This window comes from Coregonus clupeaformis, chromosome 17 (assembly GCF_020615455.1).
Source record: "Coregonus clupeaformis isolate EN_2021a chromosome 17, ASM2061545v1, whole genome shotgun sequence".
NCBI lineage: Eukaryota > Metazoa > Chordata > Actinopteri > Salmoniformes > Salmonidae > Coregonus > Coregonus clupeaformis.
The window spans coordinates 49,671,030-49,698,769 of record NC_059208.1 but is presented as its reverse complement, the minus strand read 5'-3'; the positions used below and the strand labels follow the sequence as shown (position 1 = coordinate 49,698,769).

The 27,740-nt window shown below is 40.2% G+C and overlaps 3 protein-coding genes and 1 long non-coding RNA gene across 5 annotated transcripts; 3 read left to right on the top strand and 1 right to left on the bottom strand.

Annotated features, from left to right (window-relative positions):
- The first annotated feature begins 2,107 nt into the window (after window positions 1–2,107).
- LOC121585659 (homeobox protein Hox-A13a-like) lies at window positions 2,108–4,225 on the top strand. The gene is made up of 2 exons (XM_041901979.1): window positions 2,108–2,833; window positions 3,271–4,225. Exons 1-2 carry the CDS (start codon window positions 2,164–2,166, stop codon window positions 3,516–3,518), a joined length of 918 nt encoding a protein of 305 aa, XP_041757913.1. The 5' UTR covers window positions 2,108–2,163; the 3' UTR covers window positions 3,519–4,225.
- A 6,693-nt stretch (window positions 4,226–10,918) lies between these two features.
- LOC121585658 lies at window positions 10,919–14,317 on the bottom strand. Its single transcript, XR_006003881.1, has 3 exons — window positions 14,227–14,317; window positions 13,816–13,935; window positions 10,919–11,296 (listed from the first exon to the last, which is right to left on the bottom strand). It is a non-coding gene; the product is annotated as an uncharacterized LOC121585658 (long non-coding RNA).
- A 2,794-nt stretch (window positions 14,318–17,111) lies between these two features.
- Window positions 17,112–20,250, top strand: LOC121585656 (homeobox protein Hox-A11a). The gene is made up of 2 exons (XM_041901978.2): window positions 17,112–17,998; window positions 18,842–20,250. The coding sequence occupies exons 1-2, from the start codon at window positions 17,356–17,358 to the stop codon at window positions 19,072–19,074; spliced, it is 876 nt and encodes a 291-aa protein (XP_041757912.1). The 5' UTR covers window positions 17,112–17,355; the 3' UTR covers window positions 19,075–20,250.
- A 1,309-nt stretch (window positions 20,251–21,559) lies between these two features.
- Window positions 21,560–27,550, top strand: LOC121585655 (homeobox protein Hox-A10). Of its 2 annotated transcripts, XM_041901977.2 has the most exons (3): window positions 21,560–21,727; window positions 24,550–25,581; window positions 26,553–27,550. In XM_041901977.2, exons 2-3 carry the CDS (start codon window positions 24,693–24,695, stop codon window positions 26,825–26,827), a joined length of 1,164 nt encoding a protein of 387 aa, XP_041757911.1. In that variant the 5' UTR covers window positions 21,560–21,727; window positions 24,550–24,692; the 3' UTR covers window positions 26,828–27,550. The 2 variants fall into 2 exon arrangements, with proteins under 2 accessions (XP_041757911.1, XP_045082594.1); XM_045226659.1 differs by lacking the exon at window positions 21,560–21,727 and having other exon boundaries at window positions 24,476–25,581.
- Window positions 27,551–27,740: the final 190 nt, after the last annotated feature.

Genomic DNA, 27,740 nt, shown 5'->3' with positions numbered 1-27,740 from the left:
TCGTTTTAGCTATACCTGACGTCTGATACATTAGTTGTAGTATTTATTAGGATCCCCAATTAGGGGATCTACTCTTCCCGCCGTCCAAGATGACTACGACAGTTTATTAAGTCCCATCCAGAATGTTCAAATAATAGGCCTACAAAGAAAGAACTGGTTTGACGTGCTAATTCATGTCCACGTTTGTTATTACCGTGTAATGGATCATTTGGACCCTGCACGCGATCTAGCTTTAATAGCGAATGCTTAATGGTGGTCTTTAAACTGTGCTTTTTACGTTTTTATTAACATTATTATGACGTAATAATAGATAAGAATGCCTATGGAAAAATGCTTCCTGAATTCTGTGATTGCATCACAATAATAGTATTATGACGCGAAAATAGGCAAGAATGCCTATGTAAAATGCTTGAATTCTATGTGAATGAATCTTTTAGCACTTTTTTGGGGTTCCATTTATAGCCAGAAACAAACTTTGCCATTTGACGGCTTGCATTATTTCATTTAGGCCTATTATTTGTGTTACAGCGCTGAAGTTCACTAACTACAACCAATTTACCATATTTTTCATGGCATTATACTGTACCCGAGAAAATAGGCTATAGGTAAGTCTAGGCTGGTTTTGTCTAGATTATTCTTGCTTTTTCTCCTGAAACAATATATTTGGAAGGAGAGCCGTATGGAGAGCCGTAAACACCACCAAGCAGACAAAACACAAGGACACGTCTATACTACTTCACATCATTTTCACACGTCTTCACTAAAAGTCTCCAAAACACGAGACTGGCTTGCAAATACAACATTCCGATTAGCCTACTTTTCCAATGTGAGAGACAGAAGTGTGCAAAACACATGATGCATAAAATGTTTCCTTAGACACAACGAGAATAAAACGTTTGAGAAACCAAAATGATAGTAAAAGTTAATGCCCTCCAAAGCTTTCATTCGGCCAGGAATTCTCACTCCTCTTCCGCCCTTTTCAAGAACTCAGACGGGTCCTTCAAAGACTGAATAACCCAACAGACTCGTCGGCTAGACAGCAACTTTCAACTTGACCTTGGCCTCTAGCCGCGTCTACCCCATAGGCTATGTAAAAAACAACCGCGTTGCCAGTCTTGAGAACTGTTTTCTGTCTTTGCATATTGTAAACATGTCGGAAGCGAGGGGTATGGTATTTGCTGTGCACACTGTCTATCCGAATTCTCACTCATTTCTTGAATGCTCGAAGCTGTCGCTCTCATTTGAGTGATATGAAAACGAGGCATTTTGATTGAGAGAATCTCCCATGGATTTGAGCGTATTTATCTTTAATTGCAAAAGGAGATGGACGTATTCCAAGTCTATATATGTTTTTTTGTTCTAAAGCCTTGTTTATTTTCATTCTTATCTGATGACTCCCTATCCGATACGTGTCTCTTGGATGAGTCATCCGTGTTCCCCACAGTGTTTCGGTCTGTTCAAACACTGTTAACATTAGCTAGTAGTCCATCTCCATCGTCGTTTATGGGATTTTGGGAAACGTGTCCTTGGCGACCATTCCTTACGCTATCTACTAATTATGTGAGCTGTATTGGGGTGTGTGGCCTTGAATGGATTATACTTTGTGGAATTAATATAGGCCCACCATGTACAAAATAATCAGCAATGACACTGTATCATCGACATGTTTACACGGACAGCCTTTATGTGCGTAAAAGCAATGTGTATGGATGGATTTAAGTAGGTGAGTCACCGCAGTCTTTTGAAACAGTCTGGACTACTAGGTCCTTTTTATTTTGCTGTCCAATGATAAAAGAGAAACCTTTCTCAAACCAATTTAGGTTTGAAGTGTAAACCTATATAGGAGTGATAGGATTTTTTTTGTGTGGATTTACTCACGAAACCCGTCTCGTTTTGTCTCGGCAAAAAGACAAGCCAAATCCCTTGATAGGTACGGTCATCTTACAAAGCCGCATTTTTCTACATTTAATTATCTGCACTGGGAGATATTTATCGTCCTCTTTGCATAGCCTATCACGTGCCCCCTTCTTGGCCAATAGAGGCGCGACCTTGGTGCACCCGGGCGCGTCAGAGTCGCTTACTCTCTCAGAATCAGTATCTCCTTTTTTCAGCCTCTATGCTTTTTAAAAAAGAGCCAGAAGCCTCAATGCTGGATGTCGTGCTATGACAACGTCACTACTCTTCCGTCCTCGCTGGGTCGACCCGTCGGTGATGTTCCTCTACGACAACGGCGGCGGTTCCGATGAAGTGAGCAAGAACATGGACGCTAGCGGTGGTGGTTTTGCAGGAGGCAACTTTGCGGCGAACCAATGCAGGAACCTGATGGCGCACCCCGCGTCCCTCGCTCCGAGCACGGCATACTCGTCAAGCGAGGTCCCTACCTCGGGTATGGGCGAACCATCCAAGCAGTGCAGCCCTTGCTCGGCTGTGCAAAGCTCCTCCAGCGCGTCCCTGCCCTATGGATACTTCGGTAGCGGCTACTATCCGTGCAGAATGTCGCACAACAGCAGCATAAAGTCGTGCAGCACGCAGCCCACCTCTGCGTACGGGGAGAAGTACATGGACACGTCCGCCTCGGGCGATGACTTCACCTCCCGGGCCAAGGAGTTCGCCTTCTATCCGAGCTATGCGTCGGTCCCATACCAGCCGGTACCCAGTTACCTGGACGTGCCCGTTGTATCAACTATGAGCGGGCCAGCAGAACACAGGCACGAGCCCCTGCTGCCAATGGAGAGCTACCAGCCGTGGGCTCTAACTAACGGCTGGAACGGGCAGGTCTACTGCACCAAGGAGCAGCCTCAGCCCGGACACATGTGGAAATCCTCCATACCAGGTACAACATAGGTAGAGAGCCCTCAGGTTTTACGCAATAAACCAGAACGACTTTTCATTGTGTTTTTATGTAGCCTAATGCCTAATGCTTAATCCACAACAAAATGTTAGAAACGATGCCTTTTCTGTAAAAAATTATAACGCTTGTTTGTAAATTCGTTTGAGAGTATACACTCGTAGAAAAAAGGGTTCCAAAAGGGTTCTTCAGCTGTCCCCATAGGAGAACCCTTTTTGGTTCCAGGTATAACCCCTTTGGGTTCCATGTATAACCCTCTGTGGAAAGGGTTCTACATGGAACCCAAAGGGGTTATATCTGGAACCAAAAATGGTTATTCGAAGGGTTCTACCTATGCCGATGTTTTAGATATTTAAAAAAAATTGTGTTTGGCTTGTGAACGGCTTACTATATCTATTTTGTATTCTGTTTTGCTCCACCAGACGCGGTGTCTCCTGTAGGAGGGGACCTGAGCTCCTTCCGACGTGGAAGAAAGAAGCGCGTGCCATACACCAAGGTGCAACTGAAGGAACTTGAGCGCGAGTACGCGGCCAATAAATTCATAACGAAGGACAAAAGAAGGAGGATATCGGCCCAGACGAACCTGTCTGAGAGACAGGTCACTATCTGGTTTCAGAACAGACGCGTAAAGGAGAAGAAGGTCGTCGTCAAAGTGAAGAGCATCAGCTAGTTCTGACTGATATACAACAATGGGATAGGAATTAAACACACACACACAGTATGCTATTCACGCTTTTTGATTGGAACAGTAGAATCCTTATTTACCACCGAACATGATTCACAAATGTACTCTGCCAAATGCGTTCCGGGACCTTTATGGAACGAAAATGTAGAAAAACTCTGGACCTTCCATTTTCCTCCATGGTGTAAAATATTGTTCTCGGCGAATGGAGCCCAAAGCAAGGAGAAAGCTAGGGCTGTATAATTTTTGCAACTGGCATGCAGTAACCTCAGGAAAACAGACACTAACTTCACGGTGTGGAGAAAAAAACCCATTTGGAAATCCCCAGGAAGTGATGGCATTTAGGATTATAGCTTCCACGGTTAAATATTAATCCGTTCCATTTCCCCTTCAACACTCCACTCAGCACGTGCATCTTAATTTAAAGTTTAGCTTCTTCAAACGGTTCTCATGCTCTCTCTCATAACGAATCCAAGGTGCATTCCCGCTTGTAATGCATACATAGTCGTCTGGGAAGTGTGTGCCCATGTGTACCATATATATTTTATATTGTGTGTGTATTCATGTGGTTGTATATAAAGGTAAACTATACAGACAAAACTATAATATGTCAAGGCTATCTGTGTCTGTTAAATATGTCGGTGTAAAAGTATTGACACAAAAATCCGTCCCAATAAAATCTGGACATTGTTGAATCATATATATCCACGAACTCTGCTTTGAACATCCGTCCAGTATATTACAGAGATGGTTTAGTTTTTGGTGTGACATTTCAATGTCAATTGTGACATTTTGTCATAGCTATTCAAATGTGAAAGGATTAGTCATAAATTGGTTAAAGTTATTATTAGATTCAGAAGCAGTGTGAGAGGCTCGATTATCAGTGTGTAGGCCTGTTTACCGTGTGTGAGGAACATGTCTGACCGGCATATAATTTTCTGCTTGACTGCGGAAGATCCTCGTTTGGCCAGACTGTGTACAGCTACTATGGGCTCTATCCATTTCGACGTTAATTCCAGGTGTCGCCTGGGTGCGATGGTATTACGAAGTGTCTGAATCTATCTATTGAGAGCGTCGAAAATGTCTCACTCAAGCAAATAATGGAAGCGTTATTGTGTATGTGGATTATTATAAAGCCAACATCGCCATCTAGTGATGAGATTGTCTCAAGCACCACAGTTGACTGTTAGTGGAGACGCACTGGCATCTGAATAGGCCTACACTACTAGGCTACTTCAAGTAGGCCTACTACCACAATCTTATAATAATAATAATAATGATAATAATAAATAGGCCTATAGGCTACATTTACATGATAACATTGTGGAAATATTTAGGAACAATATTTACACAAACTTTAGCCTATTTGAAACGATAGGCCTACTTGCTCCAACATTTCTCTTTGTTTGGCCTATAGTGTTTCCTGTAGACATCAATTGTGTGTATGTTCAGTTATTTTCGATTATTCATATTAATTTACATGCTCTTATTATTTAACATTTTTCCAAAGGCATGCTTGCCTATTATCGCGTCATAGTACTATCATTGTGACGCAATTATATAGAATTCAGGTATCATGTTTTCCATAGGCATTCTTACTTATCATCACGTCATAATACGATTAATAAAAACTTCAATCGGATGCACGTTGCCTCAGCCACAGCTAAAATACCAACATTGAGTAGGTCACAGATTTCAACAATTTAAAAATTGCTTCCATATAAACGCTTCATCGTCACAGAGGTATCAAATTTGGGTTTTTGAAAATGAGTAGGCCAATGTGCTGCAGATTACACCAATGCGGCGTTTATCGTTGTTTTTGATTTCCTTGAGGACTTGCACTTAACTTTGGTTTTGACATTAATTTTCAATCATTTCTTCAATAATTTCGTCATCCCAAGGACACAGCATGTATGAAAATGTTTAGCATTTTGGCATTTCTTAATCCCCAATTATATTACTGATAATATTTTGTTATAACAGGTGAGCGTCTCGCTTTCATGTCTGCTGATAATAACAATATCACACCAGATCACAAAATGAGAAGCGCTTTCAAATGCCAGATATTATTTGTGCACATCTGCATTGCGAATTCGTTCAGCTCTAAACTGGTTTAGATTTAAAACATGCATGGGAATACATACTATATTAGGCCGTGTTATACAGAACTACAGTATCAGTAAGGTAACTTGATGCAGAAGGCCATGAATGCAATACCATTTTAGCTCTGACTTTTTCATTTTCATGGAAACAAACTAACATATAGATAATTAATTACATGCACATCTGTAATATGTAGGTCTATAGCCCTTGAATGTGACATCGAGAGAAAAAATAGGCCTCAGCATTTTGATTCGCTGATGCTGCAGTACACCACCCCACCAGCGGTAGCAGTACAACTATTAGCCTATATGATTGTGACTAATAAGGGGTTTAAATTTATCATTTCTAAAAGATCAATTTCTTAAATACTATTCTGACTTGCACCATACTCTGGTGACTGATGAAGATCATAATTTCTAGCGTGTTGCTTGATGATAGGCCTACCACTTATGGTTATATTACTGTACTAGTGACATCATATCCGTTTGGTCTCTGTGCACTAGGCTTAGGCCTGTATCAAACATATTTACTATTGCACAGCCCACTGGGCAAAAACTGGTTGAATCAACGTTGTTTCCACGTCATTTAAACCAAAACAGTAAATGTGATGATGTTGAATCAACATGGAAAAATGATAGGATTTGAAAAAAGTCATCAACATAAGGGAATTTCGTATTTTTGTCACCCAACTTTTAACCTAAATCCAATGACATGGTGAAATGTTTGGGTGATTTCACGTTGAATTCACGGTAGTTGACAACTTATTCCAAATGTAAATCAAAACTAGATGTCGAACTGACGTCTGTGCCCAGTGGGAGACCACTGCAAATATAAAAAACAAAGCAGACATGAAACTAGCAAAGCAAACAAACACATGGTGATTATAGAACGGAAAGGGTTTGCACTTACAGAACCCGTAGCAATGACTTGTGCTTTTATTGTTGTAGGATGCCAAAAGCTGCTTGTCGTTATCTTCGTAAATGCAGTCTATTAACATTTACTACAAGCATTTCATGATCAAATAGAAAAAATAATTCCTAAAATGAATCCTGCAGTCACTGAATTTTGGCAAAAAATATAAACGCCTAGAAAAAAAGTTAATAAAAAATTGTTTTAAGAGCTGTGCTAAGATGTATCCCGCGAATCAGTCTGTAGGCTTTCGCCAAGGTTGGCTACATATTTAAATTTCATTGAGGTAGGTTATGTTTGTTTTCTGAATAAATATGCTGAGTGTAGACTATGTTGCATTGCACATGCAATGCGTTTAATGCATGAAGCAGCAAAGTAAACCATATAGCCTCTACAGGGAAACATACCAAAATATTCGATGTTTTCGCCCTTTAAGAGTTTGTACTATCCATATTTTGTAAAGATATTGATTCTGTTGCTGCGGGAGAGTAGGCGTTAACAGAAAATACATATGCTTAAATTTTTTTAAAGAAAAGCCTTCTCCGTGGCATAGGGCATAGTAGGATATAGTGCATTGGGAAATAAAGAGAACGTAGCCTACTCGACACATTATGCTTGTAAGCTACCTGTACCCTTGTCTTTTGCTATTCTGAATCAGTGGACTCACACCTGTGGTGCATGGTATTTGTCTAGCCACCACTCATTTGGACTCATACATACATTTGGAGTAGAAACGGTCGTGTCCTTATATTGTTGCTGGTTCAAAAAGTTGCTTCTATGATGCCAACTATTAAACATCGTTGTAGAGTTTATTTTCATAGTCTATAGGCCTAGTCAAGGCAATACTAATGGGTTATCACATCAAAATGGTCTAATTTATGAACATATCTAACCGAAATTAGACTATAAGCTTAATGCCGCAAGTGCTCGAAATAAATGGTTTATACATTTATTTACTTTTGTATTAGGCTAATAGTAATACATTAATAAAATATGTTTCATGGTTGATAGTAAATTATAATTTTCAGTTTATAAAATAAATAAAAATTGGTAACAAACTATATAATAATAACTGTTTAAACAGTGATGAGCAAAACTTCAAATAATGTGTTGTCCAAAATTCATAAAGAATTATAATGTAAAAATTTGCTAAATGTATAAAGACGCATGACTTTTAACTTCTTAGTTTGTCAATTATGATTTATTAGACATTACACTATTCCTCTTTCTGACTAATTGAAGTCAGGGTCAAGTATGCCTCAACTGAGAGCACTGTCTGCGTAAGCTTTCTGCGTCCCGTACACGGTTCAGACGCAAACACACGTGAACGTGTACGCAACCCAGGGAGAGAAATATTCAAACTGTGGCAGGTGGATCCTGCAGAGCAGGCTGGACTGGATTCCAAATTTGACACCATCCCGGTGCTCACTGCAGCATTATTGGAGTTTTGCTACCACCCAAAGGCAAAACCAGGCATGACACCTCCTGCAAATAATCAAGGGAGCAATTCAATTTGGAATTCCCTGTTGCGTAGAATGAATTAAATAGGTTGAGAGAGCTCCACGTTACTCACTGTCTTGCTTGATTCACGCTTAATGGCAAATAGGTAAAGTGAAGTAAGAAGTTCATGGTCGTCTGTAAATCTTTTTTTTGCTGCGCTTTCAAATCAACCTGACGTGTTTAAGGGCTTTATCATTTCACTATACCATTTCCATTTCGCATCTGCACTGAAAATGGCTGCTTTTAATGAAACCACAAAAGGTCATATCCTCTTGTTTTTTGCCTTCTTCCATGGAGTACGAATTTTGTATGCGTTTTAACGGCTATTGGTGTCGATTCACACAAAACAAAAACACAAAAATACATTTTTTTTAAGCTTTCAAACATAAACAAAGAAATACAAACCCATATGGATAGGCTATATGTAGGCCTATTGTATTAACCTAATAGTTGTCTGGCGGAGGAGCAGCCTATACTCTCACACTGCGCCCCGCTCTTATTTTACATTTACACGTTAGTCATTTAGCAGACGCTCTTATCCAGAGCGACTTACAGTTAGTGAGTGCATACATTTGTTCATATTATGTATGTGTATATATGTATGTGTATATGTGTATGTATATATATATATATATATATATATATATATATATATATACATACACACATATATATATATATATATATATATATATATATATATATATATATATATATATATATATATATATATATGTATATATACACACACATATATACACATATATATACACACACACACACACACACACACACATATTTACACACACACAGTACCAGTCAAAAGTTTGGTCACACCTACTCATCAAAACTATGAAATAACACATTTGGAATCATGTAGTAACCCAAAAAGTGTTGAACAAATCCAAATATATTTTAATATTTGAAATTCTTCAAATAGCCACCCTTTGCCTTGATGACAGCTTTGCACACTCTTGGCTTATATATATATATATATATATATATATATATATATAATTTAATACAACATAAATTGGGGTTAGGGGCACCTCCGCATTGCGTGGGTGCGTGCTATGCCACTGCTTAGAACTATACTATACTATCCCCAGTTTGTCAGGCGGGGAGGAGATGAGTGAAGGCCGGGGCTAATGCTGTGCTCTTTACTTTGACCTTCACTGTCTACCTGGGTAATGGAGACAATGGCGAGGGCTGTAACCTTCAGCTGACCGAGATATACCGATGGCGTTTTCCATATGCCTAGCCTGCTAGCCAGAATAGCGCATTCAGTTGTGGCTTAAGATCTTGCAATATATTAAAATACCTTAAGCCGGTAGAGAAAGTGGAATACTCCGTTTTAAAAGCAGTCAACCTTAGGCTGGTAGACACCGTGGGAGACCGGTGTTTTAACAGCAGTTAAGCAGAGGATCTTGACCGAGATGATGTTCAACATTCCCTTGTAGGCTGCACTCTCATGCCCTGGCCTATACATTTACTAATTTTGAGTAAGCGGTGGTATTTTATCCTCTGCCCATATAAATCAGTAGGTTTATTCTCAATTTCCACGAGGAAGGTCTATGGACGCCAATACATGATTTTGTAAGCCTCTCCAAAAATTAACCTTGTGTGCGCGAAAAGGAGTCTGGCAGTGTAGTCGTTTCTTTAAAAAAAATGTAATTAGGTCTTAGTTACACACATTCATTTGTGTCTTAATTACATGATGCTATTGTTCTCCACTTTGCATTGACTGAATATGGATACCCTACACAGTCGTTTTTTTTTGGCATTTTGCTTTGTTGTCGATGGAATCCTTTGTTATTTTTGAACAGCAACACAGCTCATTATAAACTAAAGAATAATCAGAATTCCATCTGAAATTAAATGGATAATGCTTGAAATATTATACATATTGATTTCATTTTTATCGATTTAAGCACACAATATTTGTTCTAATATAGACTATGTCTCATCATAGTATAGGCCTATAACTCAAGGTAAGGGCATACATATCATTATAGACCCATGTGGTGCGTTTTCGCTTCATACCGTTCCCTGTATAGTTTCTTCCCGTATTTACTTATACTCTGAATTCTAAAGCATTATATTATTTTACGGTATAGCCTACTATAAGTTAGATTCATATTTAGTAGCCTTGTTGAACACATTGAGTTGTATGTTAGCTAGGCTATATTCTCTGTTAATATTCTAGCCTAAATAAATATCACGCAGAACATAGGCCTACAAACAGGCCTAAATCATACACAAGCCATTTTTAAAAATGTGTTACTCAGATATAGGGTGAACTTAGAACCAGAGAAAAATAGAGTGTGTATGATTCAGGCCTGTTTGTAGGCCTATGTTCTGCGTGATATTTATTTAAGCTAGAATATTAACGGAGAATATAGCCTAGCTAAAATACAGCTAAAATACAGCGCAATGTGTTCAACTAGGCTACTAAACATGAAACTAGAAATTGGCTACAGTGGAGACATAATTTAGCTTTTGATTGAGCTAAATGTCGAATTGACCCAAGGAACACAGTGCACACGTATACATTGTTGTCACATCTCTATATGGTTAACTAATTTTAGTATCTACATTTGTTTATTTCACCAGTGAATAATGCAATAGAATAAACACAAGTTACGTCCATATGAGAAAATCAAGTTCAAACGCACGATTTGCGTCGACAAAAAGTAGGCCTGTTTTTGGTGTTTCCGTCGTCGTCAGAGAAAACACTGAACAGGCACATTTTTTGGATACGCATAGGTTGCTGCTATTGGTGGATCTACTTTACCCTATTTTAGACTTCATGCCCAAAACTGCTGTGACTCCTATAGAAGTTTATAAAATGGAGAGAAAAAAAGACGCAGTTTTGTTTCACAATTTATTAAGCTATAGCCATTTCAACATTATTTTCAAAGGTCCATGGCAACAATTTTTGAAATGTGCCTTTTGCCTTGTGAAGTTATTTGCTCGCCAATTCCAACACAAGGATAGTTCTGTTCTTGCGGTTGTCCACTCTCCATCTCTGAGGTCATTTTACTCGTTTTGTGGTACTCTGTCCTTGGGAGTTCAATGCGAGACTGATAGCAGTCGTTTCCCTTGAATTGATCCAAGAGATAGTAAGGCTAAAGCCACGTCCTCCCATTGACCATGGAGTTGAATCGTGTTCCCACTAGTCGGTGTTTTTCCTTGTGTGGTCCCTTCTCCGTCCCTCTGTCGTCGCCATCGCCCTCTCCCAACATTTGTGTGACCTGTGGATAAATCAACAGTTCTTTACTGATTTAAAGAAAGTTCACGCCTCCTGGTATCTTCGTGTTTGTTCATTCGTATTGAAGTAAATGCCAGGGCTTTTTGCTCAAGTTTCATATGAATATATCTGTGTAGTAGTAATCGCCCTCCTTGACGACCTCTTCGCTTATAGACACAGACTTGATAACGGCCTACAACTCAACAGCCAATATGGGTTATCATTATAGACACAGACTTGATAACGGCCTACAACTCAACAGCCAATATGGGTTATCATTCAAGTTCAAAAACACCTATATATTTAAATATGGGCATGAGATAATCGCGAGCTAAATTTTAGTCTTACTTTTTACGAATCAACATATGGAAAGGAAGCACATGTTTTGTATGGAAACCCAGAGCAGGCTCGTTAATTTTAAAGGCGATGTGTTTTGTGTTGAGGCTGAGTAATTAAGTAGCGCCTATGCAATTCAGCATCACGACTTTTCATGTAATACACAAGCTTTTGTTATTAGTATAACAGTTAATGAACATTATTCGACCTTTTTTTATTTTGTATATTGGACGTTTTACAGCAGGCCTAATCCTTTATTTAAGTTTCAAGTTTTAATGTCACGTGCACAAGTACAGTGAAATGCCTTTCTTGCAAGCTCCAAACCCAACAATGCATTAGTTAATATCAATATAGCACTAAAAATAACATAAGGTAGAACAAAAACACACGATCAATAAAAATAAGAAATAAGAAGAACACGATCAAGTAAGAAGCTATATAAAGGGTCAGTTCCAATACCATATTTACAATGTGCAGGAATACTGGAGTGATAGAGGTAGATATGTATAGGGGTAAGGTGACTAGGCATCAGGATATATGAGAAACAGAGTAGCAGCAGTGGAAATTATGATTTTATTTTTGCACTTTCTCTATGCACACTCACGGGACTCTACACACTCACGCACACTGACACTCCAACACATACATAACATGCGTAGAGTCAGTATAAATGTGTGTGCATGTTATGTGTGTGTTGGAGTGTCAGTGCAAAATTCAAAAATAAATGCAAGGGTCAACTCAGATATTCTGGGTTGGGGTTAGAATTGATGTTATTGTAACGTGAGAACGGGTTGATGAGATAGACACATTATGCATATAGCCAATTGGAGTAGCCTATTCGAGGTTTACTTTGAACATGTAGAAATTGTTGAAGATGTGTAGGAGATCACCAACGTGTTTTCTTTGAAAACAGTAGACTTTACGCCTAATGCAAGGTCAATTTAAGTAGACTATGCCTGCGCCATTTTGTTTCCCATTCATTGACTCTAAGCTGAACAAATAAACGGTACACAAAACATGGTACACACCACAAATAAATGGTACACACCACTTTCTAAATGGTAAAATCGCACTTTGGTCAACAACAAAAGTTAATGATTAGTCAACAGCTAACTTGCTATTATTGTGTAAACTATGAATAATCCTTGGACTTTAGTAGTAAATCTAAATGTAATTGAACAACAAAGACAGAAACAATGTAAAATGTAGGGACATTTTAAAGACATATCCCCGGACAGCAAATATTTAATTGTTTCATCATGTAAAAAGATAGGACAACACCAATACTGCAAAAGTACCTAATATTGACTTGGATAGGTCTAAAGTTAGTGTTTGGCCTTTCTCTTTAATAATACTTATTGTGGCAGTCCTATCACCTTTATTACCATCAGTGGGACTATATAAATGCCTATTTATATCCCTTTGTTGAGAACAGATCTAGTGAAGTGAACATTTTACTGTGCGTAAAGTGCATTGTTTAATGTAGCAAATGGAGAACACTATAATCCATGGGTTCTTGATCATTACAATTCTCTGATGTAATATCAAGTGTGCTACTAATCTCAGTGTAAACTTACTGGTGTCTAGGGCTCTACTGAAAACTACACAAACAAATCAGCTATTCCGAAGTCTAGGCCGCAGTCCACGAAGGTTAAGTTCATTTTTAGACCTCATCTCACACATGCAGACGTCGATCGGTCTTGTAACCTAAAGCCACCTTCTCTTTTCCTCAACCCACAGTGTTGCTGCCAGGAGCTGAAAAGGGATTTGTAATCAGGGAAACTTCATCCGGGGCATACCGTGCCCTTAAATGGCGTCTGCAGTCCTTACTTTATGGGCCTACCCCGCGAGCGGTGACCCTCTCCCTCCCCCGAACTTGAAGTCGACCGCACAGACAAAGCTATGTTGTGGGGGGCTTTTACGTAGAAATACCATCTCGTTTTTTGGCCACCAAAGAAAACCCACAAGAACTAAAGAGGGATGTCGTAGGTTCGACTGGAATCAAGTGTGTTGTCTTCCTCGAACATAAAAACTGTTTACATGAAATGTTGAAACTTGAACGTCTATCTATTGCTTATTTCTAACTTTAGCTAATTATTTAAAAATTCGGGGTCAGTATAGACAAATTGTTTACATAGACAACAACGTGTTTGCAGCGCATTCATTTTTGATAAGAGTAAGTCTTACCTGTCCTTGTTTAGGTTTAGAATGTCTAGTTTTTTATATGTCGCTGGACGGCTTCGGCTCCTGACTCCTGAGTCCATGTAGGTGGCAACTTCCTATCACGCCTGGTTGGTTTGATGGTGTCTGGCCGAGAAGGAAAAAAAGACGCAGTAGACTACTATAGGAGCTATAAAAACTCAGGTCTGTGCAGAGCAGCCCCTGGTTTTCCTGGGCACCCTGTGCTCAATTACGGCTTAGCACAAGTCGTAGAATGTGTCTGGGTTGACGAAGAGGCGGAGCGTGTGGTTTTGAAAGCACTGTGTTTGTTTGTGTCCCCACAATTATTTAACGTGACAATGCATGGACGAATGCCCAGGGATATTCTGATGCTTCGCTTTTTTTCTATTTTGGAAGAGGGGTTTAGCTCATACTTACCGTTTCTTTGTACATGTTATGCTTTCGAGGTCGTATTACATTAGGCCTACATGTGTCATGTTAGCGCGTCCTGAAGCTCCGTGTGTGTGGAGGGTAGGCAGGGTAGATTTGGGTAAAGCGCGGCGGGGCCAGGAGGGAGTCCCCGCGGTCCTAATCCGTCCTCAGGTCGCTCATTCACAGAACATTAGCGTCAGGTTCCACCGTCTCACAAGACACACCGCTGTGGTCCTTTACACGGATGTTGTGTTTTAGAAATAAAGGCATAACACGCAAGGAGACTGATATCATAGTTCTCCTATAGTCAAGAGGATAATACTATACTCTTAGGATTGTAATGAAAAGGTATCATCAAATAACAAACTCCAAAAGGATACATCTAAATATATGTTGTTTTGTATTTCAATACAACAAGTTAATTGTATAATACACATTATTGGGTTGTTCATAATTCATAGGCCTATGTGTTTTCATTCTATTTAATGGATGCGAAATGGGTAGGCCTACAACACTCGTGAGGAACATGCAGTTTATTGTATTTTGTGTAATTATGAGATACAGCAGTGGCCTTTTTTTATGTTTAAGCATTAACCTTTTTTGACTAGTGTTCCACCTTTGGTTATATTGTCTATACATCACGTGTTAATAATTAAATAAGTATTTACCCAACATAGTCTTTAGAATTAATAATGGTTTCGAAAATAAATATTGCCCATAGGCCTACGGATTCCATTAAAGTTGTTTAAACGTTTCTTGGGAAATTGGGTTTAAACGAGGACAATATCTGGAGAAATCATTAAAAACAAAAAGTTGATTCAACATCAATGTATTCCACAATGCTGATAGTTGTAGTGTGTTGACGTTCTAACCACGAATTCGAATATTGTCTGGACTATTGTCTGGACCGCTGAAGGGGTGCTCAGTCGGTAAAACTTAATTGTATTGTATTTCACAATGTCTTGTAGAACATAGAAATACAGTTTTATTAACACATTGCATAGCAATATCTGTGCGTAAAACGGGAAGTTACGCATTGTGCGATCTGTGCGTATTAATATTCTTAGCCTAGGCTTACTTATAGGCGGTGAGAGCTATATTCATATAGACCTATTCGTTATAAATGATGGATTTCATGCTGAAAACAAACTAATTGTGTAGTAGAAGCCTAATTGTGTAACCTAACTAGTAACGAACTATAATTTGTATAATATATATATGATTCAACAAACGTCAATTTCCAATTAGGCCTATTGTTGGTCTAGCTCTGAGTTTTTCAAATATCGAGACATATACCCACAATCAACTCATGCACATTTCTCTCTATTTACATACTTCCTGCGCTACAATATGAAGTAGGCCTATTGATCCCGTGGCTCCTTGGTTATCGCTGTCATAAACAACATTGTGCAATATTGGCAACTTTTAAAAAACTGCTTACAAAACCTCCGTTCTTTTTTAGGTGGCAAAAGTTAGATGATCTACGGGTTTGGAGTATTCTAACAGCCAAGCGTCGATATGAGCTATGTCTGTTGGTGTTGTATACGTGGTGCATGGCCTAAAATGTCTGTTTGGTAGCCGCTTCGTCGACACCTGACTGGAGAAAGGGCCAAACGTCAAGGGTTACTTGAACATGACCCTGTTGCAGTGAAGACAAACGGTCATAATATAATGTTGTAAAGTATGAGCACACACCTCTGTGACAAACATCAAACATAACATGAGAATAATATGTTATTCGTTGTCTTGGAACTAGTAAAAATCATATTCAGTAGTATAGGATAAATAAGATAGATAATGACTTTATTATCCCTATGGGGAAATGTTGGTTGCCGCTCTGTGCATACATAAAAACACAATCAAAGACAGACAAGGAAATATACAGACAATAAATACAGAAAGTGCAATTCATGAGCGATCAGAGATTATCTGTACACTATATAGGCTACACTACCCACTGGGCACAGATGTCAGTTCAACATGTGATTTACATTTGGTTGAGTTGTCAACGTGAATTCAACAAAAACAATTCACCATGTCATTGGATTTCGGTTAAAAGTTGGGTGAAAAAAATACGAAATTCCCTTACCTTGATGACTTTCGACAAATCCAACTCGTTTTCCACGTTATCACATATATATTTTTGGGTTGAAATGATGTGGAAAAAAAGTTGATTCAACCAGTTTTTGCCAAGGGGGTATACACAACAGAACACTCTGTCAACTACAATGTTAGCTGTAGGCCAGCCCGCTGGTCCTACTGGTGGTTTTAAACATTAAGGAGCCTTACTGCCGCTGGGACAAAGGATTGTTTGGAACTATTTTTTTATGCCCCGGTGCCCTGGATCGTCTCCCCGAGGGGAGTAGCTCAAACTCCTGGTAAAGAGGATGTCCGTGGTCCATCAGTACATTTCGGGCTTTTGTGAGGGCTCTTATATCATAAATGACCTCCAGACCTATTGATTGAAATGCTAGTCCTTTGGTCAAGTCCAGAGGATACAGATATTACACGTGTTGGCACGCCTCAAATGCATAAGGTTTCCAAAGACGACATCAAACCCTCAGGAATACCATAAAGCTTACAAGACGCATGGATTCAATGATTACCCCCAGATTAAATGTTGAAATGCGCATAGCATTTTTAAAATTGATATTGAATCAGGTTAATCCTTTGATAGCAATATGTCACTTCTCTACATTTTAACAACCAATGCAATTATTTTTTTCTCTGACTTGCTGCATGTAAGGGAATTCATTTTAGACCAACATGGCGATAAACCACCAATGTCAAGCTTCAGGACAACTAGCTGTCTGTCCCTCACTCACACTCATTCACTGAATAACTGCTCATGCTCGCGCACGCGTGTGCACACACACTCGCACATACACTCACTCATCGAACATACACACACACTCTCTCTCTCTCTCTCTCACGGGAAAGCTGTCAATTTCTGCCGCTGGTCACGTGACCCACGCCTCCCTGGAATGGATGGAGATTGCTCTCCACGTCAGCCTACGTCTCAAAATTTCTGCCTCGCGGACCTGCTTCAAAGAGGCACGAGCCAGGGCGCTCCAGAGCCATGTAAAGGGCGGCTATAGATGCATGACCCAGATAGAGTAGTAGAGTGCAGGAGTGATGGATTTTGACGAGCGGGTCCCCGTCGGTTCGAACATGTATTTGCCCAGTTGCACCTACTACGTCTCGGCGGGGGCAGACTTCTCCGGTCTACCCTCGTTTTTGTCTCAGACCCCGTCTACTCGGCCCATGACATACTCGTACTCTTCTAACCTGCCTCAAGTCCAGCCCGTGAGAGAGGTGACGTTCAGGGACTATGCCGCCATTGACGCGTCGGGTAAATGGTCACACCGGGGGAACCTGCCCCAGTGCTATCCCACCACGGAGGACATGGTGCACCGGGATTGTCTGTCCTCGCAGCCCACCATGGGGGAAATGTTTGCCAAGAACAATCCTACCGCCGCTGCTGCCTATCACCACCACTCCGGCGCGGGCTGTGCGGTGTCCAATTTCTACGGGAACGTTGGCAGGAATGGGGTGCTGCCCCAAGCCTTCGACCAGTTTTTCGACACAGCGTACGCCAACGCCTCGGAAACTCCGTCGTCTAACGACTACTCAGGGGACAAAACCGCCACCAAGCAGACAAGCTCCGCCGCAGAACACGCGCCACCGTGCCGGGACACGGAGGGGAAGGAGCCGCGTGAGGATACCAGCAGCCCGGAGTCCTCTTCCGGCAACAATGAGGAGAAATCGAACAGCAGCAGTACGTATTAAATCAGCACCCTGGTTATGAGAGAAAGTTTGCAATCTAGCGCGCTGCTGTAAAAATTTTTATATGCTGTTTTATAAGCGTATAAGGTTTATAGAGGGCCTGTAGATTTCCCCCAACAAAACTTTGTTATAAACTGCAGGATCACGTGCTTTGAATTGAAATTGGCCGTGAAAGACATCAGGGCTAGTGATTTTTCTAAACATTCCCTAAAGTAGAAAAAAAACACGTAGTATGACTGTGAATTGTAAAGTAGGCCTAACACTCCTGGTCGTACATTCATCTTTTGATTAATAAATGTAGCCTATTTTCACGGTTTTCTTAGCGTTAAAATAGCACTTACGTGTAATGAGGGTGGTGCCTCTGGTTTAGGGGTTAGCACATTCGAGCTCGTGCGCTAAAGCAATCAGGCAGTCTGTGTTTTACACTAGTATGATGTTTGTTCCTAATGTGAGAAATCATGACGCTGATCAAATATAATCTATTGATGTGTTATTACTGTTTATATTATTTTATGATTAATTGCATTTTGTCTTTATATACTATAGTCTTACATGCATGCTGCAAACTGTCAATGATCATGTATTAGTGTTCATTCGTATCCAGAACACTGCATATGCTATTTAATGGTTTCATATTGTAATTTAGATTACTGCATAATTAAGATGTAGAAATTAATGAAGTCAATGACAATATTTTATTTGGATTGATTTGGTCAATGCGTAGTTATAGTCTACCTAAAAGCCTATATAACCTTGCCTATAAATCCTATAACATAGTCATGGATGATTTGAGATATTTTTATTTTTATGTGACCGACATTCTCTTCTCTTCTAGATGGACAGAGGACTCGTAAAAAAAGATGTCCTTATACAAAATATCAGATCCGAGAACTGGAGAGGGAGTTCTTTTTCAGTGTGTATATCAACAAAGAGAAGAGACTGCAGCTCTCTCGTATGCTGAACCTCACCGACCGCCAAGTGAAAATCTGGTTTCAGAACCGAAGAATGAAGGAAAAGAAATTAAACAGAGACAGATTACAGTATTACACCACGAACCCGCTGCTTTAGGAGTGACTTGTCATATGCGTTTACAGACTTATTGACTCGCTTTGGTCGCGTTCCCCTGACATATGTGTCAGCAACAACAACACAACAACAGCAATGGCTGCAGCTGCAACACGATGCTCAACTGTTAATTTCAAGTTCGATGTGCAATGGCAGCAGAATCTCTCCTGATTTCAAACAGTTTGAGAATGAGCATGATTTAACTGACACACTGATGGAATTTTGGCCATCAGACTTTGTTTAAAAAAAAAAAAATCTGCGGATGTTGTCCTCACCAAGACTATGTTCTCTTTCTTGTGTATCCTAATATTATTGTGACACAGAGTCGCCTTAATTTTCTTCTCACAACGCGGACAGCCTTATCAGTCTACCAATGACTGACCAGGATGATTTTTTTAAAATCTAAAAGCCTCTTGTAAATTAAGTTTTCGGTTTTTAAGATCGTACGAGTGGTGACGTGGTAGGCCAATATGTTTCCTGTGGCAGTGAATATGTGATGTTGTGCATTTAATAATGGAGGCTAGGACTTTGGTGTGACCAAATAATGAGACTTGGGAGGGCGAGATTGTAAAGTGTCTTTGTTTGTAAGGTTATTTATTTTGTAGCCACTGATTTCCTAAAGAATACCAACTGTAAAGCTCTATCGGTAAAATTATAGGGATTCGGTGTTAAATTGTGTTGACCCCAAACCGTGACTAGGTCATTCTACCATTGTAATAGTTTCAAAACAACATATGTAATCTAGCTGTTTATATTTTCTGTACTTGATTACCACACCTAATTTGGCTTTGAATTTGATGTTAATGCACGAAAACCCACAATGAGAAGAATGTTACCCCCATACAGACAGAACCAGATATAAGCTTGTTTAACCTCATTGCTGTAGCCTATAGTCGAATTGTTGCATCGCGACATTCCTGTAGATAATACAGGTAATGTACGCAACAAGGCCACAGTCTTTTGATACCCAGATTAAGCAAATATGCATCCAGGTTTTGTTCAAATAGGACGAAATATTTTTTCCATTATTCACAGGTCTTCTTGTTTTTCATTGAAGTAACATGAATGCTAAATGCGTTTTGAAATGTACTGTCAGGGACATAATCTTGGATCAACTGCTTGTTATGCCCAACATATTCTGTATTATCCTATATTTCCAAATAAAAAATGAAAAGATTATTGAAGGAATGTGCAAATGTGACTGGTTATTGTACTCAGACTCGAAACCATTTTGAAAGCTGTTATTTCCGCACACTTTACCTTCCCACAGGCCTATTACGCACAACTAAAATACAATAAAACATGACAATAAATAGTTCAAACTGTTTTGTTAATTCATAATTGGTAGATTAAACATCCAACATTTGGTAATTATGTTTATGAGTAATTTACTCGAATATGAAACCTTATTCATGTGAGCGATATTTGTGTGAGAGATTGATTGTTTGATACCAATATTTCATCAAGCTACCAAGATTACTTACTCATCGTAAACGTTGATATGCACCTACATGTTAGGCTACTAATTAGTTAGACTTATATTTCTTATTTGTGTGAGGTTGCATTTTCTAATGACCTTTGCTCATGGCAATTGTATAGGGTGACATGCATGCATCCCAATAGGCAAAAACTGGTTGAATCAAGGTTGTTTCCATGTAATTTCAACCAATACAATCAATGTGATTACGTTGAATCAACGTGGAAAACGGATTGGATTTGCAAAAAGTCATACATGTAAGGGATTTTTTTTTATATCCAACTTTTAAAGTAAATCCAATGACTGGGAAATTGTTGGTTGATTTCACGTTGAATTCACGTTCGTTGATAACTCAACCAAATTTAAATCATTACTAGACGTTGAACTGATGTCTGTGCCCAGTGGGTTATCGCTCAATGGAGTTCATTCATTGGCTTTGAACTTTGAATATTTTTGTCTCAATTACCCACAGCACTGATGGTAAACAAGCCTAATACAGTCACCATGTGCATCTAATTTTCATTCACCTACTTCTGACTTCTGATAAAACCACCCCTTCTTCAACAACATCCTCCTAAGTGAGCATCGCCATATTTGCTGTTATTATCACTCTGTTTATGAGTGCGAGCAGCAGCGCAATGGCGTTCATATATGACAGTCAAATGGGCCATTAACGCGGGGAGAGAGAGGCTGAAGTTTATGGTTGCTTCTCTCTGCCATAGTCCGGCCTAGCCTTGCCTGGCTCATCCTTTATGGCGCGCTGGAATTCCGTGCCTAATTACTGGACATCCTCCCCGTTGCCGCAGCAACGCGACCATAAAACCTGTCTGAGAGTCTGGAGCATTTGTACAATTGGAGTGCAGTGCAATAAACCGTCTGAGACCCAAGGTTATTCACTCTCTTACCAAGGAGGCGAGAGCGACGATTGAGGAGAGGACGGATAGGAAAAGCCTCTGCTCACTGGCCGCTTCGACTTCATTTGAGAGTGCATTTCCCCCATCGCGGGTTGTCCTCCTTGGATCAGAGTAGTGGCCATGGGCTGGTGCTCAATCGCAGACGCTTCCTCCTGCCACCGGGCGGCGCTGTTGAGATCAATGTCATTGCCGTGGATCTTTTCGTCTGCAAAAAGAACCAAGCACAAGAAGCCTTCAAGATTCTCGAGGGAAACTTGAAATGCAGGTAAATTCTCGAACTAAGCCCTTACATAGCCTCATACTCTGTGAGATAACTGCCTTTCCCTGTTTACATAAGTCGATTATTTGAACAATTTTTTAATGCACAGCTGTATTTAAATATTTATTTAATTTAGCTGTTTTGATCATTAGGTTGCACATGTCAGTATGTATTAGAGAATGATTGGCAGTAGAAATGTTGAGGGCCTAGCTAAGATATGAAATGTAGCAACCTAGTAATGCAACACATCTGTGCGATGCTTTGTACTCTGTTAATTTTGTAAGACTTGTATATTTTATATGTAGGCTATGAGCAAGGCCCAAAATATATTGTAAAATCTCTGCCCAAAATATCCAGCACACAGGCCTACTTTAAGATATTGAGGTAATTTACAGGCTGAAAGTATTCTTTCACAATCAGGGACAGATGGGAGTTAATGTCTTATCTAAAGTATTTAATCATTAAATATTCAGTCAGTGGGTGTTTAAAACATATGTATATAATTAATGATTTTTCTGATGATCAGGAGCTAATGTAAGCCCTCCTAAATCACAAAAATCACCTATGAAGTCACTACTCTCACTCAAAGCTGGGCTTTTTGGAATCAATCTGCCTTTGGTGTCCTTCCAGAATGCATTACACTCTGGGCCGTGCCAAAAGTATAAATGATGTGATTGGAAAAGTATTTGATTGTGAAACGCCAGGAACGTGTGTCCCGTTTCCTTCCTGTTATAGAAAGCTAAAGAGAGGGGGAGAGATTCGGTATCAGACCAAGAGGCGAGGGGGGTTCTCCATGGCTCTTGCATGCCCGTGGACTCCCGTCTCCTACTCCTTTGTTTCTCGTGAAAAATAAATACTTCCGCCGGATGTAATAAAACTCAGCATTATTGTTCAACATGATCCGTTCAAAACCGTCTCCCCGGCCACCACTATATGAGGTTGATCAAAGACACTGGCCAGAGTAAACTGTTTTGGGGAAAATGATAGCTGGACAGCTGTGAAATGAAGATTTAGTAGCCACAATTAGGCTAATAACTGTAACACGGAGCTGTAACTGATAGGTTACACGTCAATACAGGAGCGTGGGGTGTGTGTGCTGACGTTTCCGAGCTGCATGTGCACAGCATTAATTAATGTCAACATTGAGTGTTGAATTTCCAATGGCTGATATTTCATAAGATCATAGGATATTTTTTTGCTGATGCTGTTTTTGCTGGTGTGTCTGGTAGTTAAGTTCACACATAATGGTATGCAAAATTGACTCATTGTTCAGTTTATAGAACAGGCAAATAAATGTTCGGCGCACGGCATTTGTCCCCGGTATATAGTCAATCCCAGTTATGCATCATATAAACATTTTCGTTCCTTATACTTTAGAATTGAATAAACTATTACCAGTTTCACATCTATGTTTAATTGTGAGACATATTATATAAGATGTAATTTTTCCTGACAGTGGAATTTAAAAAATGTTGACCATCGGTTAGCCTATATCAAACTAGACCTACAACTATGAACCTATATACATTTTAATTTATAATTCTATCTCCATTTTGCCTTGAGATGGACACCACAGGGTGAAAACAGAGCCGGAGGGCCACAAGCCACCTGGCCTTGGTAATGGTCAAAGCTGACCGAGATTAACTTCAACCTGGGGATAGAGAGAAGGCGCAGCACCATTGACGCAACAAAATGGAGGGAGACCAGTCCCTATAATACCCCCAAAGCACAAACGTGGCCTTATATGTATACCTATAACCCACAGTGATATTTTGCACGTGTGGTGAATTGTGTGAATAATAAATGTATAGATTCATTAGGACATGGCACACCTTTTTATATTTTGATAAACGCATAATAATGAAGATCTGCAATAGTTTTTATTTGACAATGCCTTTAGAAGTATAACACGCTATTACACATGGTATACATGGTAACCACACACAACTTACATCAGCAGGCTTTATGTTATCATGCTTCGATGCTAAATTTACAATTATTTAGAATTAATCAGACACCCAAAAATAAATCTAGTGCTGCTATTTGTCAGATATACACAGTCTATTTTTATATCACCATATTTATATCTTATATATATATATGAAATAGATCTAAATCAACGATTCCTTTGAACATCGAGGCAATTGCCGTGCGTAAAGCTTATTAGGTTCCTGGTCATTAGGCCTACTACCTTCATCAGTCTTTTATTTCTCTAAAATCCATTGACTTGTCAATTAATGACACCCACGCAGTGATCTCTTTTATTAAAGCACTGTAAAGGAAAGTGTAGTTTTCTTGTCTTGTTTACGCCCTGTTTACTCTACCTGTTTGAACCTGAGAACCTTAATGTTGACTTACAGTTGTCACCTACAATTGGTGAGGATTGTTGAAAATGTATACGCATGAAAAGGTATAGGCCTTTATTGGTCCTGTTGTCTTATTTGAATCGAAAATGGTTTCCATTTCGACTTCTTCTGTGAGATTTATGCGTATGGAATGTATTAACTATAGACCCATTGGGAGCAATAGGGAGCCATATAGGGCTTATATCAAACGAATCATTTGATAATAATTATTTTATTTTATGCACAGTTTAAAAGAATAGGGGTTAAGACAAACTTCTCTTAATGCTGCAAACCAAATTGATAGTCGATAGGTATGCTGCACAACTCCCTTATGCGCATGCACGGGCGTGCATAGACTACTTTTTTATTTATTTTCGAATGTTTGCATTCTGCACATAGGGCCTCGCCCCTCCGGCATTATGGTGGTGCATTAAAGCGAGGTGAGAGAAACCCACTGATTCCTGTCTCCTTTATCTGCCTCAGACCCATGATGGATATGGCCCCGGTTGCCACGTGGCCCTGGAAGGGGATGGGCCCTGCGTATCCGAGTGTTCCTATTGGCTCCAGAGTCTGCACGGTGGAGAGGGGGGTACCTCTAATCATATCCAGCATGTTTTGCACAAGAAATGTCAGCCAGAAAGGGCTATCATCTCCCCTCGCCAAAATACACCACAATAATGGCATGCTCAGACAGCCCCGCAGGAAACGCGTTTTTTGTGGATTCTCTGATCAGCGGCCGGACCGAGGGTGGAGGGGGACACTACTACCCGGGCAGCAGCGTGTGTCTGCCCCATAACGCCGCCTCAGACGTGCCTTACGGGCTACAGAACTGTGGATACTTCCCAGGTATAGGCAAGCGGAGCGACGCAGGTCCCCAAAACATGATGTCTGCCGCTTCAGGCGCGTATATGTCAGGCATGGAGATGTGGATAGACGCGCAGAGGTCGTGCCGAATGGACCAGCAACAAACTGTGGGTCCCCAGGTCGCGCCCTGCTCGTTCCCGCCGAGCATTAAGGAGGAGAGCGCGTACTGTCTCTACGAGCCGCAGAAGTGCCCCAAAGCCTCGACCGCGGAAGACCTGACATACTCCAGGCTAACCACGACAGGCTCAGGTTCAGGCTCGTGCACAGTCACCGACGGCGGTGGTGGTGGGGGTACTGTACCCGTGCCTGGCTACTTCCGCTTGTCTCAGATGCACGCACACACTCATAAAGTTTACCACGGTGCCCAATCGAACCCCTCTCATTCTCACTTTGGCCTACACCCCCCTACACAGACTCGCTTCCACACCCCGACCCCCCCGCAGTCCTCAGCCTTAGTCTGCTCAGCCACGGCGGCTTACAAGAGGAGAGACACGGAGGAGGCTCTGTCTTCCGGTACCGCATCCCAGCCCCAGCAGACGCACGCCCCACCGGGGGACGAGGAGGCGCGAGCGTCCTCCGACGCGGAACCTTCATCTCCCGAGGAAGCTGAAAAGGAGCTCGAGAAGGAGAAGCCAGCGAAAACACCTAAAGGTGAGCTGAGGTCATTAAAAGGTGTGGTCACTCATTCTGCCACCTTTGGTTTTATTGCGTGCGGTATAGTAAAGCAGGTATGGCGATGCGTAAAAAGGTTATATGGTAACACCTGCCGAGAGACTGATTTCCTCTTTTGCATTCTGAGGACATTCATGTGTTTGTTTTTATTCAGGGTTTATATATGGTCTATGTGGTCTTGCCGTAACCCAAAGGCTAAAGGTTTTGTAATTAGCAGTAGCAGAGGAGACACCATGCTTTAGTTGAGAGAATTTCGCTGCCTAAAAGTCAAGCGGGTGTTAAAGTTTTGGAAAAAAATGTAAAAATGCTGTGGGAAAAAAACAAAAATGTTATTATTAAAAATAAATGCTATTATTTGCTTAGGCTTAGGCTACTGCAGGCTTATTTTACATTTTAGGCCTTTGTTTCTTTGGACTAAAAATTACTTGACTGCCGCTCAATATAGGCCTAACAATCGTATGTATACCCATAAACAAATAGGCTACTAAAACAGTTTTTATTTTGGGGCGGTGATATTTGTTCTTATTATAGTAGATCTAGAATGACAGAAAATGTTATACATTTCAGAAAATATTTTTGACTTATTACCTGCAAATGTTTCAAGTTCAAGCAAAGTACACAAGGCCATTGAACCGTCCTTATGAAAAGGTCTATATCAAACCATTGACTTGCACAACACACACATACACACACACACACACACACACCTACTCACACACCTACACACACACACACACACACACACACACACACACACACACACACACACACACACACACACACACACACACACACACAGACACACACACACACACACACACACACACACACACACACACAAGACACACACACACACACACACACACACACACACACACACACACACACACACACAACCTATCTTACATGCATAGTTGTCAGCCTAAAAGCATGTATCCCATTTTCTTTAGGAGACACAGAAAGCGAATGCACGGCCAACTGGCTAACAGCAAAAAGCGGACGGAAGAAACGTTGCCCATACACCAAGCACCAAACACTGGAGCTCGAGAAGGAGTTCCTCTACAACATGTACCTGACTCGCGAGCGTCGCTTAGAGATCAGTAGGAGCGTGCACCTGACGGACAGGCAGGTCAAAATATGGTTCCAGAATCGCAGAATGAAACTGAAGAAAATGACCCGGGAAAACAGGATTCGGGAGCTCACGTCAAATTTTGGTTTCTCGTGACAACGTTGAATGTTTTCAATAAGCTTTGAATTAAACTAGCTTTAGTTATAATGCAAGTGGTAAAGAGCACATCTTTAATAGGCCTACAGACAAACCTAGTCTTTGCATTGTCCTATGTAAGCTACTGGTAAAACGTGAACGCTATTGTTTTTTTTTTCTTTCTTTCTTTTTTGACAATTGTTCGTTGATTCGGCTCTGTTGCTGTCATTTGTTGGGATAGGTGTCTTGAGTAAAATAATGGATGGAATTTGCTTTGGGTCGTATAGGATTGTAGCCTACCAATACTTTTATTTTTATTTTTTATAGTTGGAGATACAAATACAAATCACATTTGAGATGTACGTTGCATATATTTGGGGAGTTTCCTTTACATGTATACTGCATGAAACAACATGATTCAGACCCGTCTTTTCCTGCATTTTGCAATGCGGATCACACTAAAATTTAAGGCCTATGTATCAACAGTAAGGGAATAAGATGAGTCGCCCTATAAATGTATTCTTCCGATATAATGTATGTAGATATTATGATGAGCTGATTGTAAGTGTACATAGAACAACATATTTTATTCACTTTGAGGATAATATTGTTGTGTAGACTCGAACTAAGGGAAATGTAGGCTAAATGAGCAGTCTACATTGTGAAATTGTTTTTATTGTGTATATCATTGTGTACATATCAGGTTGTGTTTTTGTGTATTGCGTAATAAATTATCAGTTCACATATACTGGATTAGTATGCTTTTTGATGTACGTGTTTATAACTGTATTTATCGCTATTTCTTTGTCTGTAAAAGAGAATAGGCATTTTGGACAGGCCAGTTGAGGTTGTAGGTGCACTTTGAGTTGGTTGTACATTACTTGGCTTTTGTCTTCAGAAATGTTTTTAGGATCCATGGAGTAGCTCTCGGAAA

Excerpts from the sequence above, each read along its gene's own strand:
- LOC121585659 (XM_041901979.1), top strand. The coding sequence starts at position 2,164 with ATGACAACGTCACTACTCTTCCGTCCTCGCTGGGTCGACCCGTCGGTG. Across the intron at positions 2,834-3,270 it reads GTGGAAATCCTCCATACCAG|ACGCGGTGTCTCCTGTAGGA; the intron begins GTACAACATAGG and ends TTGCTCCACCAG.
- LOC121585656 (XM_041901978.2), top strand. The coding sequence starts at position 17,356 with ATGGATTTTGACGAGCGGGTCCCCGTCGGTTCGAACATGTATTTGCCC. Across the intron at positions 17,999-18,841 it reads GGAGAAATCGAACAGCAGCA|ATGGACAGAGGACTCGTAAA; the intron begins GTACGTATTAAA and ends CTTCTCTTCTAG.
- LOC121585655 (XM_041901977.2), top strand. The coding sequence starts at position 24,693 with ATGTCAGCCAGAAAGGGCTATCATCTCCCCTCGCCAAAATACACCACA. Across the intron at positions 25,582-26,552 it reads GCCAGCGAAAACACCTAAAG|GAGACACAGAAAGCGAATGC; the intron begins GTGAGCTGAGGT and ends CATTTTCTTTAG.